This window comes from Danio rerio, chromosome 11, assembly GCF_049306965.1.
Source record: "Danio rerio strain Tuebingen ecotype United States chromosome 11, GRCz12tu, whole genome shotgun sequence".
Classification (NCBI taxonomy): Eukaryota; Metazoa; Chordata; class Actinopteri; order Cypriniformes; family Danionidae; genus Danio; species Danio rerio.
In genome coordinates, this window is record NC_133186.1 from 38,887,725 (window position 1) to 38,903,093 (window position 15,369).

General features: G+C 33.5%; 2 protein-coding genes across 3 annotated transcripts in view; one reads left to right on the top strand and one right to left on the bottom strand.

The window, feature by feature from the left end:
- The window catches only part of usp48 (ubiquitin specific peptidase 48), a 190,017-nt gene that overhangs the window by 39,238 nt on the left and 135,410 nt on the right, over positions 1–15,369 (bottom strand). The window lies entirely within an intron of this gene.
- LOC110440122 (uncharacterized) lies at positions 3,975–14,495 on the top strand. The gene is made up of 15 exons (XM_068224239.2): positions 3,975–4,149; positions 5,860–5,913; positions 6,001–6,078; positions 7,024–7,080; positions 7,169–7,222; positions 7,308–7,355; positions 7,969–8,019; positions 8,404–8,490; positions 8,594–8,612; positions 8,704–8,735; positions 9,122–9,153; positions 9,240–9,303; positions 10,885–10,913; positions 10,995–11,808; positions 12,030–14,495. The coding sequence occupies exons 1-14, from the start codon at positions 4,095–4,097 to the stop codon at positions 11,085–11,087; spliced, it is 753 nt and encodes a 250-aa protein (XP_068080340.2). The 5' UTR covers positions 3,975–4,094; the 3' UTR covers positions 11,088–11,808; positions 12,030–14,495.

Here is a 15,369-nt window from a genome sequence, read left to right on the forward strand (position 1 = left end):
TAGTATGACGCCGTTCTTTTTAGAACTTATCAGCTGACTGTTTACCTCCGTATGGACAGCTTTCTTGCTGTAACCAGTTTGTCCCGTTAGCTCGCCATGTACGTCGGCGGACTTGAAACGCAGAGAGGAGTTGACCACAATGACGAGTCCGGTGAAGAATGGTTCCCGAGAGCAGGTAAGACAAAAACAGAATCCAAAATAATAAAATAAACAAGTAAATAACAGGGTGAGAATGTGGTAAAACATAATAAAAATCAGACAAGGGCTTTTCTTTTTTTGGTTTGCTTTTGAAAATTGTTGGTTGGGTTTAGGAAAGTGAGTGAGCAGGTCAATCAATAAAATTGGTTGGGTTTAGCGAAGGAGGAGGGTAGGTCAGTTGATTGGTCAGTCAGTTAGTCATTCAGTCAGTCAAACAGTCGACAGCAGCCTCTGGTGGGTTTACGCAAGAACAGGAGGCACGAATGGCACTCGTGAGAGAAATTTGAGATCTCAAAAAGCGGACACAGCGGCCTCTCATGGATTCGAAAAAAACAAAAACTGCAAAAAAAAAAAAAAAACATACCCCCTGGGACGTATTTCACGGTCTTCAGAAATGCATATAGAGGTACGTTTTCATAATGAGCCTGGATTGAAAATATGCCACTTTTATTTTGTAAAATACATATTTTAGATCATACATGATGAACTGTTTCTTTGAAAAAATACTGTATATTAGTCATTATAAAGATTCTGCTATCATAAAAAATATTTTCTTAAATTTGAGAAACTGAGAAACATGGTCTCTTGTGTGACTGTCCTATTCTGCCCAGTTATAAATGTAGTGAAATTTCTGGCATAAAACTCTATGATTGTGCAGGCTGATAGGTCACCTAATCTGCTCTTGCGTCATTAACTACATGGCATAAGAGACCGGTTGCTATCACTTCGGCAGCCAATAGGCTTGCTCCTCATCAGTTTAAATGCTTCAAGTCATTCTACGCAGTTTAAGCTGCAGCGCATTTTCAGAGACCCTCCTCCACCCCAGCTCCACCTGTGTCTAGATTTGCTATGGGGGTTACATAGATATTATGTGTGCAGCATGTTATATGCTCAGATGGCATGTCTGTGTATATACTGGGAGTAGCAGGTCTCGGTACTTGCTCTGCCATAATAATCAAAGCAGCAGCAGCGTAGCAGATCTATTCCACCAAGACCAAATACATCAACATTGCCATATACATATTCATTACCATAATAAATCCTGAAAGTGTTCATGACAGAAATGGATTAATCAAATGCAGAACAACTCTGGCGGATGTGAATTGACTTTTTTAATAATAATTGTCATTATCCTATAGCACAGTTTTTTAATTATTGATTTAATATTAATTTAGTATAATCAAATATTTCAACCCAACCATGTCTTACATGTTTATATCAGGTTTATATCTTCTAAACAGGAATTTTGTTTTGGTGGACACTAGCTTATAGATATTCTAAAAACTAACAATACTGATATGAACATATCAGAAAAAACATTATTTTAATTTCATGGGACCTTTAAGTGTACATCACTGTAGCCTTTTATTCCTGTCAAAGGGTTAACGACTTGATAGAGACTTTAGATACCAACTACACTGTAAATAGTCAACTCCAGTCATTAAAAAGCTATTTTCAAGCATGTTTCAGATTCTCCCAGTGAGCGTTTGCAGAAGAGAGAGAAGGTTTGGCAAACGCCTCTGTTTCAAACTGCGTCTGTTGCTTTTGAGACTCCTAGCAACCTTTCAGAGCAGATCCTCTTTGCTCAAAGAAGTCTTTCCTATTCTCTGTTTGACCGATTTATATAATCACCAAACCCCCTGTTCAAACAGGCCCTAGATGTTTAATATCTGACATTAAGGTGACCTCGATTTTTCTTGTGTGACCCTGGGCTGTAGATTCTTTTCAGGCCCGGAAGGCTCCGGCGATGGCTGGGGATTGTTGTTATTCTGACCCCATTACGACTTTCCGTAAATGCCGTGAATAAACGCCACTGCATTGTTCCTGCGGTATCTCTCTGACACAAGCGCTTGTAAATGTCATCTGTGACCCGCTCGCTCAGCACGCATAAATTGTTTGGTCTTCAAAGTGTCAATACAATTAATGAGGGGACGTGTAAATATCACCTAAAACAGACCTGCTGTAAAAATTTACATTTTACATCTGCTAAACCTGCTGTCGGACAATATTTGCTGGGTTTTATTGAATACGTTTATTTTTTTCCTCAAAAACCACTTGTTAGCATCATAGGAGACATTCTGAGCCCACATGAGGCTTATTCTGTCTGTATAGAGAGCAGGGGTGCACAAACTTTTATTTATAAAGGGCTAAAAATCAATTATTGAAAGCCATGAGCCGAAGGTAAATATACCAAACTATATTACTTTAAAGTTGCCATGGGTAACTTCAAAATGTTTTAAATAATATTTTAAAATAATTAGAAAAAATTACGTTAAATTATATTAAGTTAAAGTTTAAATTATAACTTATTGTAATAAAAACATAAACAATCACAATAATAACATCGTAGAGTTCAGTGCTGAATACACCAGTCAAGCAGAATCTGCCTTTGACTTGATTTGCTCACCAAAGTCTCTGCATTGTTGGGTGACAGTATGTACATCTGATTTATTTACACCATTTAATTGAAACATTTAATTTCAGTAAGCTTTTAACAATAAATACAAACAAACAAACAAACAAACAAACAAACAAAGGGTTACGTTAAATTTTTAATTGACAATCTCAAAAGAATTCCGATAATTCTCCTTCTCTTCTTTAGATGGGATGGCAGGCCAAATCAAAGGTTACACTGTAAAACCCAAAAAGTTAAGGTAACTCAAACCATTTGAGGAAACCGACTGCAACAAACCAATATAGTTCAAAAACTAATTCTAATGAGTACTTGTGAACTTAATCCATTTGAGAAAACGAAGCAATTTGAGCACAGTAAAACCTAATAAATGAAGAGAACTTAACTTATTGGGTTTTACAGTATTCAGTCGGTTAAGGGCAACTCCAACTGAGGAAACCGACTGCTACAAACCATTTGAGTTAAAATAAAAAAACAAATCTATATGAGTACTGTGAACTTACTCCATTTAGGTTGAAAACAATCAAAAAAAATATTGTAATAAAGTTAACAGCCACCTGGCCGCCAGGAAGAAGGAGGTGGAGAACCGGCGCACTTTGAAAAAATTTAATAACAAATTAAATAAAACAAATGGTCAAACTCAAAGCTAGATTCACATAATATGTCCGGGCCTGGTCCTCTATCCTCTAACACTGGTGTCCCTCCTCCTTTTAGCTTCCAGGGCTCCTCCGTGAAACTGGAGGCAGGTGATGAGTCCAGGTGTCTCTGATTATCTCACTCACGCCTATCATCTCGTATTACCTCAGGGCTCTTGGCCCCATCTAACTCACCACAAATATATTGCTTTAAGGGGCTAACAATATTTACCTTAAAATAGTTAAAAAAAATTAAAGCTGTTATCATTCTAGCTGAAATAAAACAAGTAAGACTTTCTCCAGAAGAAAAAATATCATGGAAATACTGTAAAAAAAATTCCTTGCTCTGTTAAACATCATTTGGGAAATATTTCAAGAAGAAAAAATATCACAGGAGGGTGAATACTTTTGACTTCAACTGTAGTGTATATATATATACTGTCCAGACACATGTATATTTCATAATTTGACCTTAAGGACCAATGGACTTCTCATTTTCCATTTCTGTAGAAAAACACTAACGACAAAAGCTGATACATGTAGTGAAAGTGACTTTGTGAACTTCCTAATAAATAAAATAAATCAATATATATATCATCACCCATAAAACATTTGTTATTAGTTCATGCGGTTTGATTCTTTGATTCTTTATGCGATTTGATTACTGTATAATAAGTTATTCTGAGATTGAAACTTGGTCAATGTGTTTTTTTTCCCTTTTTTTTACAGGGCTGTTAGGTTAAACAGACATTTTGAGGTTAATCTACCTACTTCCTTACCTAGTTCCCTCTCAGACACTCAAGTACTGTTCATTTTTAGTCTAAAGTTTGTTCACTGTGGCAACAGAAATGGCCCTATTCATCTTCATAACCTTTCAGCTTTTACTGGAGGTTGTACAACAAGGTAAGTGATCGCCGATTATTTACAGTAATAATAAAACAGATATTAATGCTGTTTTCTATTTTATAATGTGTCTCTATAATGATTTCTATTCATCCATGCACAAGGTAGACTTTTTTTAAATACAGAAGCATATATAACCTTATAACCTAGATGTCATATTTAACAAAATATATAGTATTTAAAATTATTATATACAGTTGAAGTCAAAAGTTTTTGCCCTCCTGTGATATATATTTTTTCTTTTTCAAATATTTCCAAAATGATGTTTAACGGAGCAAGGGATTGTTGCACAGTATTTCCTATAATATTTTTTTCTTTTGGAGAAAGTCTTATTTGTTATATTTTGGTAAAGTTTTTTTTATTATTAAAAAACAAACATTGTAAGTTCAATATTATTAACACTCTTAATCAATATATTTTTCAATTGTCTACAAAATAAACCATCATTGTACCAATGACTTGCCTAGTTAACCTAATTAACCTAGTTAAGCCTTTAAATGTCACTTTAAGCTGAATACTAGTGTCTTGAAAAATATCTAGTCAAATATTATTTGCTGTCATCATGACAAAGATAAAATAAATCAGTTATTAGAAATTAGTTATTAAAAGTCTTATGTTAAGAAATGTGTTGAAAAAAATCTTCTTTTTGTTAAACAACAAAAAAAAAAAAAACAGGCACTAATAATTCAGACTTCTGAATTCTGACTGATGTATGTATATATATATATGTATATATATATATATATATATATATATATATATATATATATATATATATATATATATATATATATATATATATATATATATATATATATATATGTATATATATATATATATATATATATATATATATATATATATATATATATATATATATATATATATATATATATATATATATATATACATATATACAGTTGAAGTCAGAATTATTAGCCTCCTTTTGATGTTTAGATTCTTTTTTAAATATTTCCCAAATGATGTTTAACAGAGCAAGGAAATGTTCACAGTATGTCTGATAATATTTTTTCTTCTGGAGAAAGTCTTATTTGCTTTATTTCGGCTAGAATAAAAGCAGTTATTAATTAAAAAAAAACATTTTTAGGACAAAATTATTAGTCTCTTTAAGCTATTTTTTTTCCGATTAGTCTACAGAACAAACCATCACTATACAGTAACTTGCCTAATTGCCCTAACCTGCCTAGTTAACCTAATTAACCTAGTTAAGCCTTTAAATGTCACTTTAAGCTGTATAGAAGTGTCTTGAAAAATATCAAGTAAAATATTATTTACTGTCATCATGGCAAAGATAAAATAAATCAGTTATTAGAAATAAGTTTTTAAAACTATTATGCTTAGAAATGTGCTGAAACAATCTTCCCTCCATTAAACAGAAATTAAGGAAAAACATAAACAGGGGTGCTAATAATACAGGGGGGCTAATAATTCTGACTTCAACTGTATATATATATATATATATATATATATATATATATATATATATATATATATATATATATATATATATATATATATATATATATATATATATATATATATATATATATATATATATATATGTATATGTATATATATACATATACATACACACACACACACACACACACACACACACACACATACATACATACATACACACACACACACACACACACACATTATTAATATATTTTTTTAATTATACAGCATCAACAGAAAATGCGACATCTTTTTCTGAGAGTGTCTCAGTTACAGCCACAGGTAAGCTGTTAAATCATACAGTAAACTACTTTTAATAAATAGACCAAATGTTTTATTCTTTTAAAGGCCTTTTTGTTTTGTTGTAAGGTCTGGCTGTCGTCACATCTTTACCACTGACTCCAGAGAACGACACATATACAATGACCATCACTGAAACCTCTAAAGGTGGAACTAAATTTTCTCAAATTTTAAATATATGTCATATTTTTGTTTATAAACACATTTCCAATTAAAATCTTATGTTGATGCATTTCCGGCTAACAGATAGTTGGGGTGGGGCATAGAATGGTAATCTCCTCCCCTTTTTAAAAACTCAATAAAGAAAGTGCAGAAGTGCGCTGGTTTTTGCGATTGTTTTAAAACTGCCGATTTTCTATGGGAGAAATGAATAGGAATAATAAACGGCAAATGGTCAAACTACTTGCTGTACTAGCAAGTGTGTGCATGACTACAGACAAAGCAGAATAACATAATAAAAACATATCTGTTTGCAACATCAAGCAGCATAATGAGCTGTTTTCAAATCTAAAATCAATGGAAGTGAACGAGACTGGAAGTCTTGATCCAAATAGATTTAATTGCAATTTTAGTAATGAAAGCGAATAACAATATGCAGAATGGGTTTTGGTTTTTTCATTATAAATTATACAGTTATGCTCAAAAAAGTGCCTTACACAAAAAAAAATGTCTGTGATTTTAACAGTAAAAAAAATGTAAAATTGGTACGGTAAAATACTCGTACGTTAATTCTGGCAATCACAGCAGCCATTTTTTTTAAACAAGTCTTCTTACAATGTTTTAGCTTAAACGTATTGCATCCTGCATGAATGATTCATGGTTAAGTTCAATGTTTCTCTAAAAAGAATCAGCCATTATGAAAGAATTGCTTGAATGAAAGATTTATTCATTTTGCACATCTTCCAACACTTCCATTTGCAATGTTGTGTGATATTTACCATGAATATATATATATATATATATATATATATATATATATATATATATATATATATATATATATATGAATGTATATATAAAACAACTTAAAAGAAATCCTTATACTCTCATATTTGCATTAAAATAAGCGATTTAAAAAACGTTATTTTGTAGCTTCAACAGATTTGGCAATAACATCCAGTGCCGAAGTCATGACAGATTCAGAAACCAGTAAGCACTTCTGTCCATCTGAGCTTTTACTGTAATGTATATAATTTTCTCCTAAATCTACTAATCAACATTTGTTTTGTTGCTATAGATATGCCTAATCTAACCACCCACGACAGCCACCATTTCAACAGTTCTGCAAATAGTAAGTCCAAGATTCTTCTACAAACTCTATCACTTCTGTAGCCAAATATAAATATATCTGATTGGTTTTATTCACAAATCCTCAGCCACCCTGGAATCGACTACACTGATTAAAACTACAAAAGACACATCAGGTAACAAAAAAAAAAAATACAAAAAAACTTTGTAAATTAACAGTTTACCATATTTTGATTCGTGTTTTTATTTTCCTTGTTTATTTCTGCTTTTGAATTGCCTAATGAGACATTGATTGTTCTTCCAACAACTTTTAACCTAGTTCAAAAAAAGTTACTTTATCAATATTTAAATAGTTTAAAGTGATATATTGTCTGGGTTGGTGTTGTATATTACACTACAAAAACTTTGTAATAAACTGTCAGTACATTTTTCCATAATTTACTTATTTCTCTATATATTATTTTTAATACTATTTCAAACGACTAAAATGTCAATAAAAGCCACTTTGTTAAACTGTAGGGTTGAATTTTCAACTCAGAGCAGAGATCAACATCACATAATGCATAATGCAATACACAAACGGAAATAACTGGAAAACACAATCGCAAAATACAGTAACTTAATTAACAGATATTTTATGGCGTGGGCCTTAAAACACTGACATTTAAATTCACAAATATGATATATACAATTATATACCAACCAACTTTATTCAGTAAACAGGTATGAAGTGTTAAACTGTTAAATACTACTGTAAAGATATGCTGATGGACAATTTCTCCTTCACAGTTTTCACATTGATAAACGAAGGGCTTGAAAGTGAAAACAAGTCAAATAAAAGTAAGTATCTTTAATCAGAGGTTTTCCATGATGAAGTATAATCATTAACCTGCATCATACACTCTCAGAAATAAAGGTACGAGAGCTGCCACTGGGGTGGTACCTTTTCAAAAGGTACACATTTGTACCTAAAGGGTCCATACTAATACCTTAAGGGTACTTATTAGTACCTAAAACGTACAAAAGTGTTCCTCTTAAATAGTTTCTGCACAACTCTATGCTTTTGAGGAACCAATACGGACCCTTTAAGTACAAATATGTATCTTTTGAAAAGGTACCACCCTAGTGACAGCTCTCGTTTCTGAGTGTAAGATTGTAAAATGTTACCTCCACGTTTAATACAGTGGATCATTGTATATGTTATTATCTTTTTGTCTTTCACAGGAATGTTTTTCCTCGTTGCTGTGGCTGCGACTGGTGGAGGAATTTTCCTGACTGGACTCATTGGCATCTTTCTGTACGGATGTACACGTAAGTCTGTGTTTATGAAAATGTACATATTTCATGATGCTTGTAGTTCAACAATGTGAATGAAATGTAAATGTCAACCAATATAATGGTTCTTTCACTGCAGGAAAACCAAAAGCTCAGAGGTGAGGATGTTTCTATTATGTAAGAGTACTCTGTAAAATAAATCATTGATGAAATGAACAGAAAATAAAGGGTGGCATTTGTGCTATTTAGCATCTGGTTTGAATCCAGACGTAAAAAACAAGGTGAGTATTCATTCCACTCCTCAACACAGCATGTAAGTCACTGTGGCAAACTATTATTTTAAGGTGTCCTCATTACAGTGTAACTATTCATCCTGAGTAATATTAATTAACGGCATGTACTTACTATGTGGTTAGGGTCAGTATAAGGGTTAGGTTTATAGTAATTATTCATTCACTCTGGCTTAGTCCCTTATCTATCAGAGGTCACCACAGCAGAATGAACTGCCAACTTAATTGCAATTAATTTTGCATGTTAAGTTGCGATTGCTTTTCTTAACATTTTGTTACAAGGACATCTTAAAATAAAATGTTTCCACTATTTCCTATTTAAAATATGAGTAGTGGTGAAGGTTTGCTGAAATCTTGTATTATTGTCTGTATTATAGAAGTTACTTTGCCAGTGACCGGTTCAGACTCAGTAAGCATCATCAGTGCATATTTGTGTTACTAACGGGATCTTCTTGATACTTGCACTGTTCAATAAATCACTTTTTTGTTATTTAGATTGAGGAAGATTCAGTTGTTTACTCAACAGTAAAGTTCATAGAGTCCACCTCTCCAACAGCAGGTAAACAGTAAAACTGCTCACTTTAAACTATGCTCGGCACCTTCAATTTGCCAATACTTTCAATCAGTTACAGTGATAAAACTGTATCTTCATCTTCTATGTGAAATAAATTAACTAAATCAAGTAAACTATCTCAAGATTAGTAAATTTTGATGTACTATGGTAGGAGTAACCGCCCAGCAAGCTTTTATTTGCATTTAAAAGACATCTATAGACATCCAGACATAGACGTTTTGGGTAAAACAAGGTTAAATTTGGGCTGCACGTTAAAACATCTTTCAAGAACAGACTGGTCATCAAATAGACATGACTGAATGAAAGACTAATAAATGCTGGGTTTGCCCCTACTGGCCCATCATCCTTATTTGAATGTTGTCAGATTTCATTGATGATTTCAAATATGAAATGTTTGATGTAGAAATAAATTGAATGTTTTTCCATTCAAATTACTGAAAAAGCTTAATAAAAAGGGTTTCAAAGCTGGCCAACTGAGTAAAAAGACTTGTCTTAAAGGTCCGCATTGATTTAGCTGGCAATTATTTGGCTAAAAATAAAATAAAATGCTAACTATATAATTTAGATCCCAGCTAAGCGACAACATTCTCAGATTGTTCTCTCAAAGTTATGAACAAACATTCTCCCAATACACTGTCATAAAAAAGATGACAACTTACAATTAAGGCAACAAACTTCAGAACTTTGAGTTTCCTCAACTTCAATTAAGTCAAGTGTAAAAATTTGTTTGAAAGTTAAGTCTACTTAAAAATGTCCTTATGTTTGTTGCCTTGAAATTTTAAGCTGAGTCAAACTTTTTTTTTTTACACAATGTACTATAGGGTATATGCTAGTGTCTCTTACCATACGGATAAACCTCTGATGAATGGTTAATGTGACTTTTTCAATTTTATATGGTTCCTTTAAAAGCATTGATGTTGTAATGTAATTAAAATATAATCAGTTAAATCAACTTCAGCATTCATTTAGATGCTCAAGCGTAAAATGAGATGAAAAATCTTTTACATGCACCCGCTCGTCAGGATTAGCAGGCTAGTGCAGAAACTTAAATGAATATACTGGAGTAAAATAAATGTTCATATTTTAATGACATGGTGCAGAAAAATTACATTTAAGGCAGTGGTTTTTGTACATTCTGAGACTAACTTTATATCGTATATCAATTAGGCAGTGAAAAATCGCAGATTATTAAAGAAAAAAGACCTTAAACGCGCCGATTTTGTAACGGTTTCGCTGGAAGCGTTTGACTCAGGTTATTTCAAAATTAAAAGTCCTTTTGCATATTTCTGAATATACTCTATTAATTATTTGTTAAAATAACATTTTTCATCTCTGTACTAAATGCAATATACACATTTATACAGAAACATTTTAGTTGTATTTTTTATATTTGGTTAACATTTTTCTGGTTTCTGAATATTTAAGAGCATTACAAATAAATGTTACCATAACATGGAAATGTTGATGATACTTAAATATTTAAAACATTCAATGAAAATATTTTGCATTATCTGAACAAAATCCTTGACATGTCTTATGATATATGATATCTTATGTACCATGCAGAGATCACTGAAGGATCAAATCAAACTGAGGTGAGTATAGGAGCTGGTTCACACAGAGCACGTTATGTATGTTCTATACAAAAGAATCACATTTTATGTTTCTACCTCCAGCAAGAATCAAATGCTTTATTTTACACCATCCTCACCCAGCCGCCCGTCTCCAGTGACTGCGAGACTGTCTACAGTCAGGTGACGGTCCTCTGACAGAATCCAGCTATCACAAACCATTTAACTCATCATAAATGGAACCATCAAATGCATGCCTTTTTTGGTCAAATCTTATGCTTTTTTTAACAACACAACCTCACAACTTTCACAAGTGTCATAAGTCACAAACTTCCGATCCTACAGTACATGCCTTTTATAGTAAATGTTAACCTTCTGCTTTTGAAAGAACACAACCTCCTAACCTTTCACAAGTCAAACGTCATAAACTTTCATTTCATTTGTGCTTTGGGTGGTTCTGCAGTACATGTAGCCACATCAAAATACACACAGCATCATCGTGCATACTGTTAAGCAATAATGAGAGTGTGCGCCAAACACAATAATTTTTCACCCACTTTGAATGTTATCACTCAATTGGATGGACATTATCAGTGGTTATCAGCTGATAGATATGGGCCAGTAGGGGCCTTCTGCGCCTACTAGTAGACTCAGAAGGTTGTCATCATCCACCCATGGTTAATCAGCTATACTAATAGAGAAGACTCCAGATCCAGATATGTTTTTACATTACTGTGATGTTGGGTTTAGGGTTGGGGTAGACGTTAATAGAATACAACTAATTGGAAATTTTATCAATAATATAAATAACTCTTGTTAACTTCCGTCAGCAGCCGGATGTGATCTAAAGCTGATTAACCATGTGGATGGATGATAACAGCCTTCTGAGTCTACTAGTAGGCGCAGAAGGCCCCTACTGGCCCATATCTATCAGCTGATAACCACTGATAATGTCCATCCAATTGAGTGATAACATTCAAAGCGGGTGAAAAATTATTGTGTTTGGCGCACACTCTCATTAATGCTTAACAGTATACACAATGATGCTGTGAGTATTTTGATGGCTACATGTACTGCAGAACCACTCAAAGCACAAATGAAATGAAAGTTTATGACGTTTGACTTATGAAAGGTTAGGAGGCCCATGTCTATCAGCTGATAACCACAGATAATGCCCATTCAATCGAGTAATAACATTTGAATCAACTAATATTAGTCCTGCTGGTTTTCACTTGATATTCACCATTTAAAGCACTATTTTATATTATAATCTTCTCTTTTTCTAAAACTACACTATAAACAAAAAACATAATTTTACGGTTTATTTCCGGCAGCTGGGATGCCAGAAAAACATAAAATAACTGTCGTTAAATAATAGAAATTTACTGTAAAATAACAAAGGTTGAATTAAAGTAATTTACCAGAAATTTAAGGAAATTTCTGTAGTTTAATGTTTGTTATTTTACTGTAAATTTCTGTAATTTAACAACTGATATTTTACGTTTTTTTTTTCCGGCATCCCATCTGCTGGAAATAAACCGTAAAATTATGGGTTTTTTTTTACAGTGTAGGGTGTAAAATATCCGCCTTTGTTTTGTTCAAATGGTCTCATGAGCTTTGATTGTCAAATTAAACTTGCATTGCTTAACCATATATGAACACATTTTCTGATCATACAGTCTTATGAAAATCAACATTTTGTTTATATTTCATTGTTTACAACTGTAATAGTAATAGTTCATACATCCAAAGATTTTTGTAATTAAACCAATGGTCTAAATATTTGTTTCTTACTCAGTTTGCATCATTGTTAAAACTGTATGAAAATAAATGTGCAAATAAACAATTTGAATACATTCATGAAAATACATAGGGGGAAACTCATTCATTCATTCATTCACTCATTCATTCATTCTTTCATTCATTTTCTTTTCGGCTTAGTCCTGTAGGGATAGTTTACAGTTTGACCCAAAGAATGACCAGTCTGGTAGATGTAGAAGAGCCGGAGTCAGAGATTTTAATAAATAAATCAAGTTTACTAGAGAGATAGTTTTCAGTTACATCAGCAGAAGCCAGCTTCAACACTCGCAATGAGTTCCTAGGCCGCTCTGCTTACAATCACCAATCAATAACAATTATACTCTCACATAACGTCATTAACTGCGTCACACATATAGGTGTTATAACCTGATTGGTTAAAACACAGAGACTAGGAAAATTTCCACGTGGGGTTCGTGCGTACAATTCTGAACATTATCTTAAGCATAAACGTCAGACATCCCTTAGACTGATTAGAGCTGACCCCAGACCTGTGAAACAGATCAACAATCAAACAGAACACATACACACATAAAGTATAATCTGTTTCTTATCCAAGGCTGAGTGTACTCTCAGCCGTCTTTATCAAAACTGGTTAAAAACCGGTATCATCTACATTCAGGCAGTTATAATTCCTTACTACACAAAGTCTTTCTTGAATAAAAAGTAGAATCACTTTAAAAGATTTAACCGTAAAAATAGCAAAATCACTTTAGACATTTTAGACAGTATTAACTAGAAATAACAATAGAAACAGTTGCTTCCAGTCCTCAGCCCTCAGTTCCACTCAAGGTATCCGTGACCTCTGACCTAGTTTGATGGCTTCTGAAAATAGTTATAAAGAGGCAGGCAAATGCACTGAACATTCTTGTATTAAGCAATGTGTTAACTTATTCATTAATTAAAATCAATTCACAGTTAAATACTGAGAAACAGGACGATGAAAAGGATAAACGTTGGTCCATGATGAGACGGATTGGAAAGCAGAAATCCGAATCCTTCAGTCCCTTTAATAATCTGAGGTCGCCACAGCAGGATGAACCGCCAACTTATCCAGCATATGTTTTACGCAGCGGTTGCCCTTCAAGCTGCAACCCACCACTGGGAAACACCCATACACACTCATCCACACACATTCACTATGGACAATTTAGTTTACCCAATTCACCTATAGAGAATGTCTTTGGAATTGTTGGGGAAACCAGAGTACCCGGAGGAAACCCACACCAACACTGGGAGAACATGCAAACTCCACACAGGAATGTCAACTGAGACAGCCAAGGCTTGAACCAGCATCTTTCTTGCTGTGACACCATCAAGCTACCCACTGCGCCAAATGCAAGTAAATGTAAATGCAGTGAGGATACGTTCCACTGATCAGAAGGTATTTATTATCCTACAAATGATTGTAAATAAGTGGCATTATTGCTAAATTAAAAACGTGTTGCTCTGGGTACACGTTGTGGCATGTTTTAGATGACAAATCCACTAGAGGGCGTTGTCTACATTTTATAGATTCTAAAAAACGTTACTTAGGGTACATGTACTTTTTTATGTACATTTACAACAAAACAAGTCATACTTCGTTATTTTGTGGTATTTGTTTGGAGTTGTTAAAAAAAAAGCTGAAACCAATCATTTATTCAGCTTTATTACTTTTTAAATATCATAAATATTTAAAGGAACAAATATGGTTGGTGTCATACTGCCCTGAAGAGAATTTTTATCAGGAAACTGCAGTCAAACTTATGTTGAAGTACATTTTTTATGATTTCACAAATACCCCCCAACCATAAAAATAAAATTAAAAATTAGGTTAAAGCACATATTTCAAATGGGGCAGTGTTGATCATATCAGAATGATTTCTGAAGGATCCCACAACACTAACACCCCATTCACAAGAGGCTTCAGCATCAATGCTTCCCATTAACCTTGAATGGGTGACCTCAGGCATCGCCAAAGTGCATTGTGGATCCGTCGCGCCGCTTCAGAGGCGTTGCTTGCTGCAGAAGTTGGGACTTGCTCAACTTTATGTGGCAAATGAAACGTCAGCCAATCAGATCGCTGTATGCAAATACACCAGCTCAGACAGTGGCATATTGCTGACTAATTCCATTGGCTGATGCTGCTATGACGATCGCGTCAGTCACTTCAGACACGCCCTTTGTCAAGTGTTAATGCTGAAGCCCCGTGTGAACGGGGCGTAAAGACTGGAGTAATAATGATGAAAAAATTTTATTTGCATCACATGAAAATATTATAATTTAATGTTTATTTGCATAGAACCCCCCCCCCCCCACACACACACACCAAATATATTACCATTTTAATGCATTTTTTATAAAATAACTGCAGCCTGACAAGCAAAGGAATCTTGAAGAGAGCGCCCTCTGCTGAGTAAGCCAGGAATTTACAGAAAATCATGTGACATTTTTTCATGCTTTGAGGTATATTCAATTATATGTAACCTATTAGGTTGGGTTAATTAGGCTGTGAGTTTTGGTGCCCTTATTAACATGGACCTTTTAAATTTGAATTACAAGCATTAAAAGTGCCCTATAAAGAAAATCTGTGTATACCCGGGGATAGTAGAATAATAAGAGATCAGTGTTTCCTCGTCCTCAGGTAAGTTAAGCAAGAGTAAAACCCTGGTAAACAAAT

What these genes read in the sequence shown, in the direction of transcription:
- LOC110440122 (XM_068224239.2), top strand. Translation starts at nt 4,095, where the DNA reads ATGGCCCTATTCATCTTCATAACCTTTCAGCTTTTACTGGAGGTTGTA. An exon ending in TGAAAACAAGTCAAATAAAA is followed by an intron (nt 8,020 to 8,403) that starts GTAAGTATCTTT and finishes TGTCTTTCACAG; the next exon opens with GAATGTTTTTCCTCGTTGCT. An exon ending in AAGGATCAAATCAAACTGAG is followed by an intron (nt 10,914 to 10,994) that starts GTGAGTATAGGA and finishes TTCTACCTCCAG; the next exon opens with CAAGAATCAAATGCTTTATT.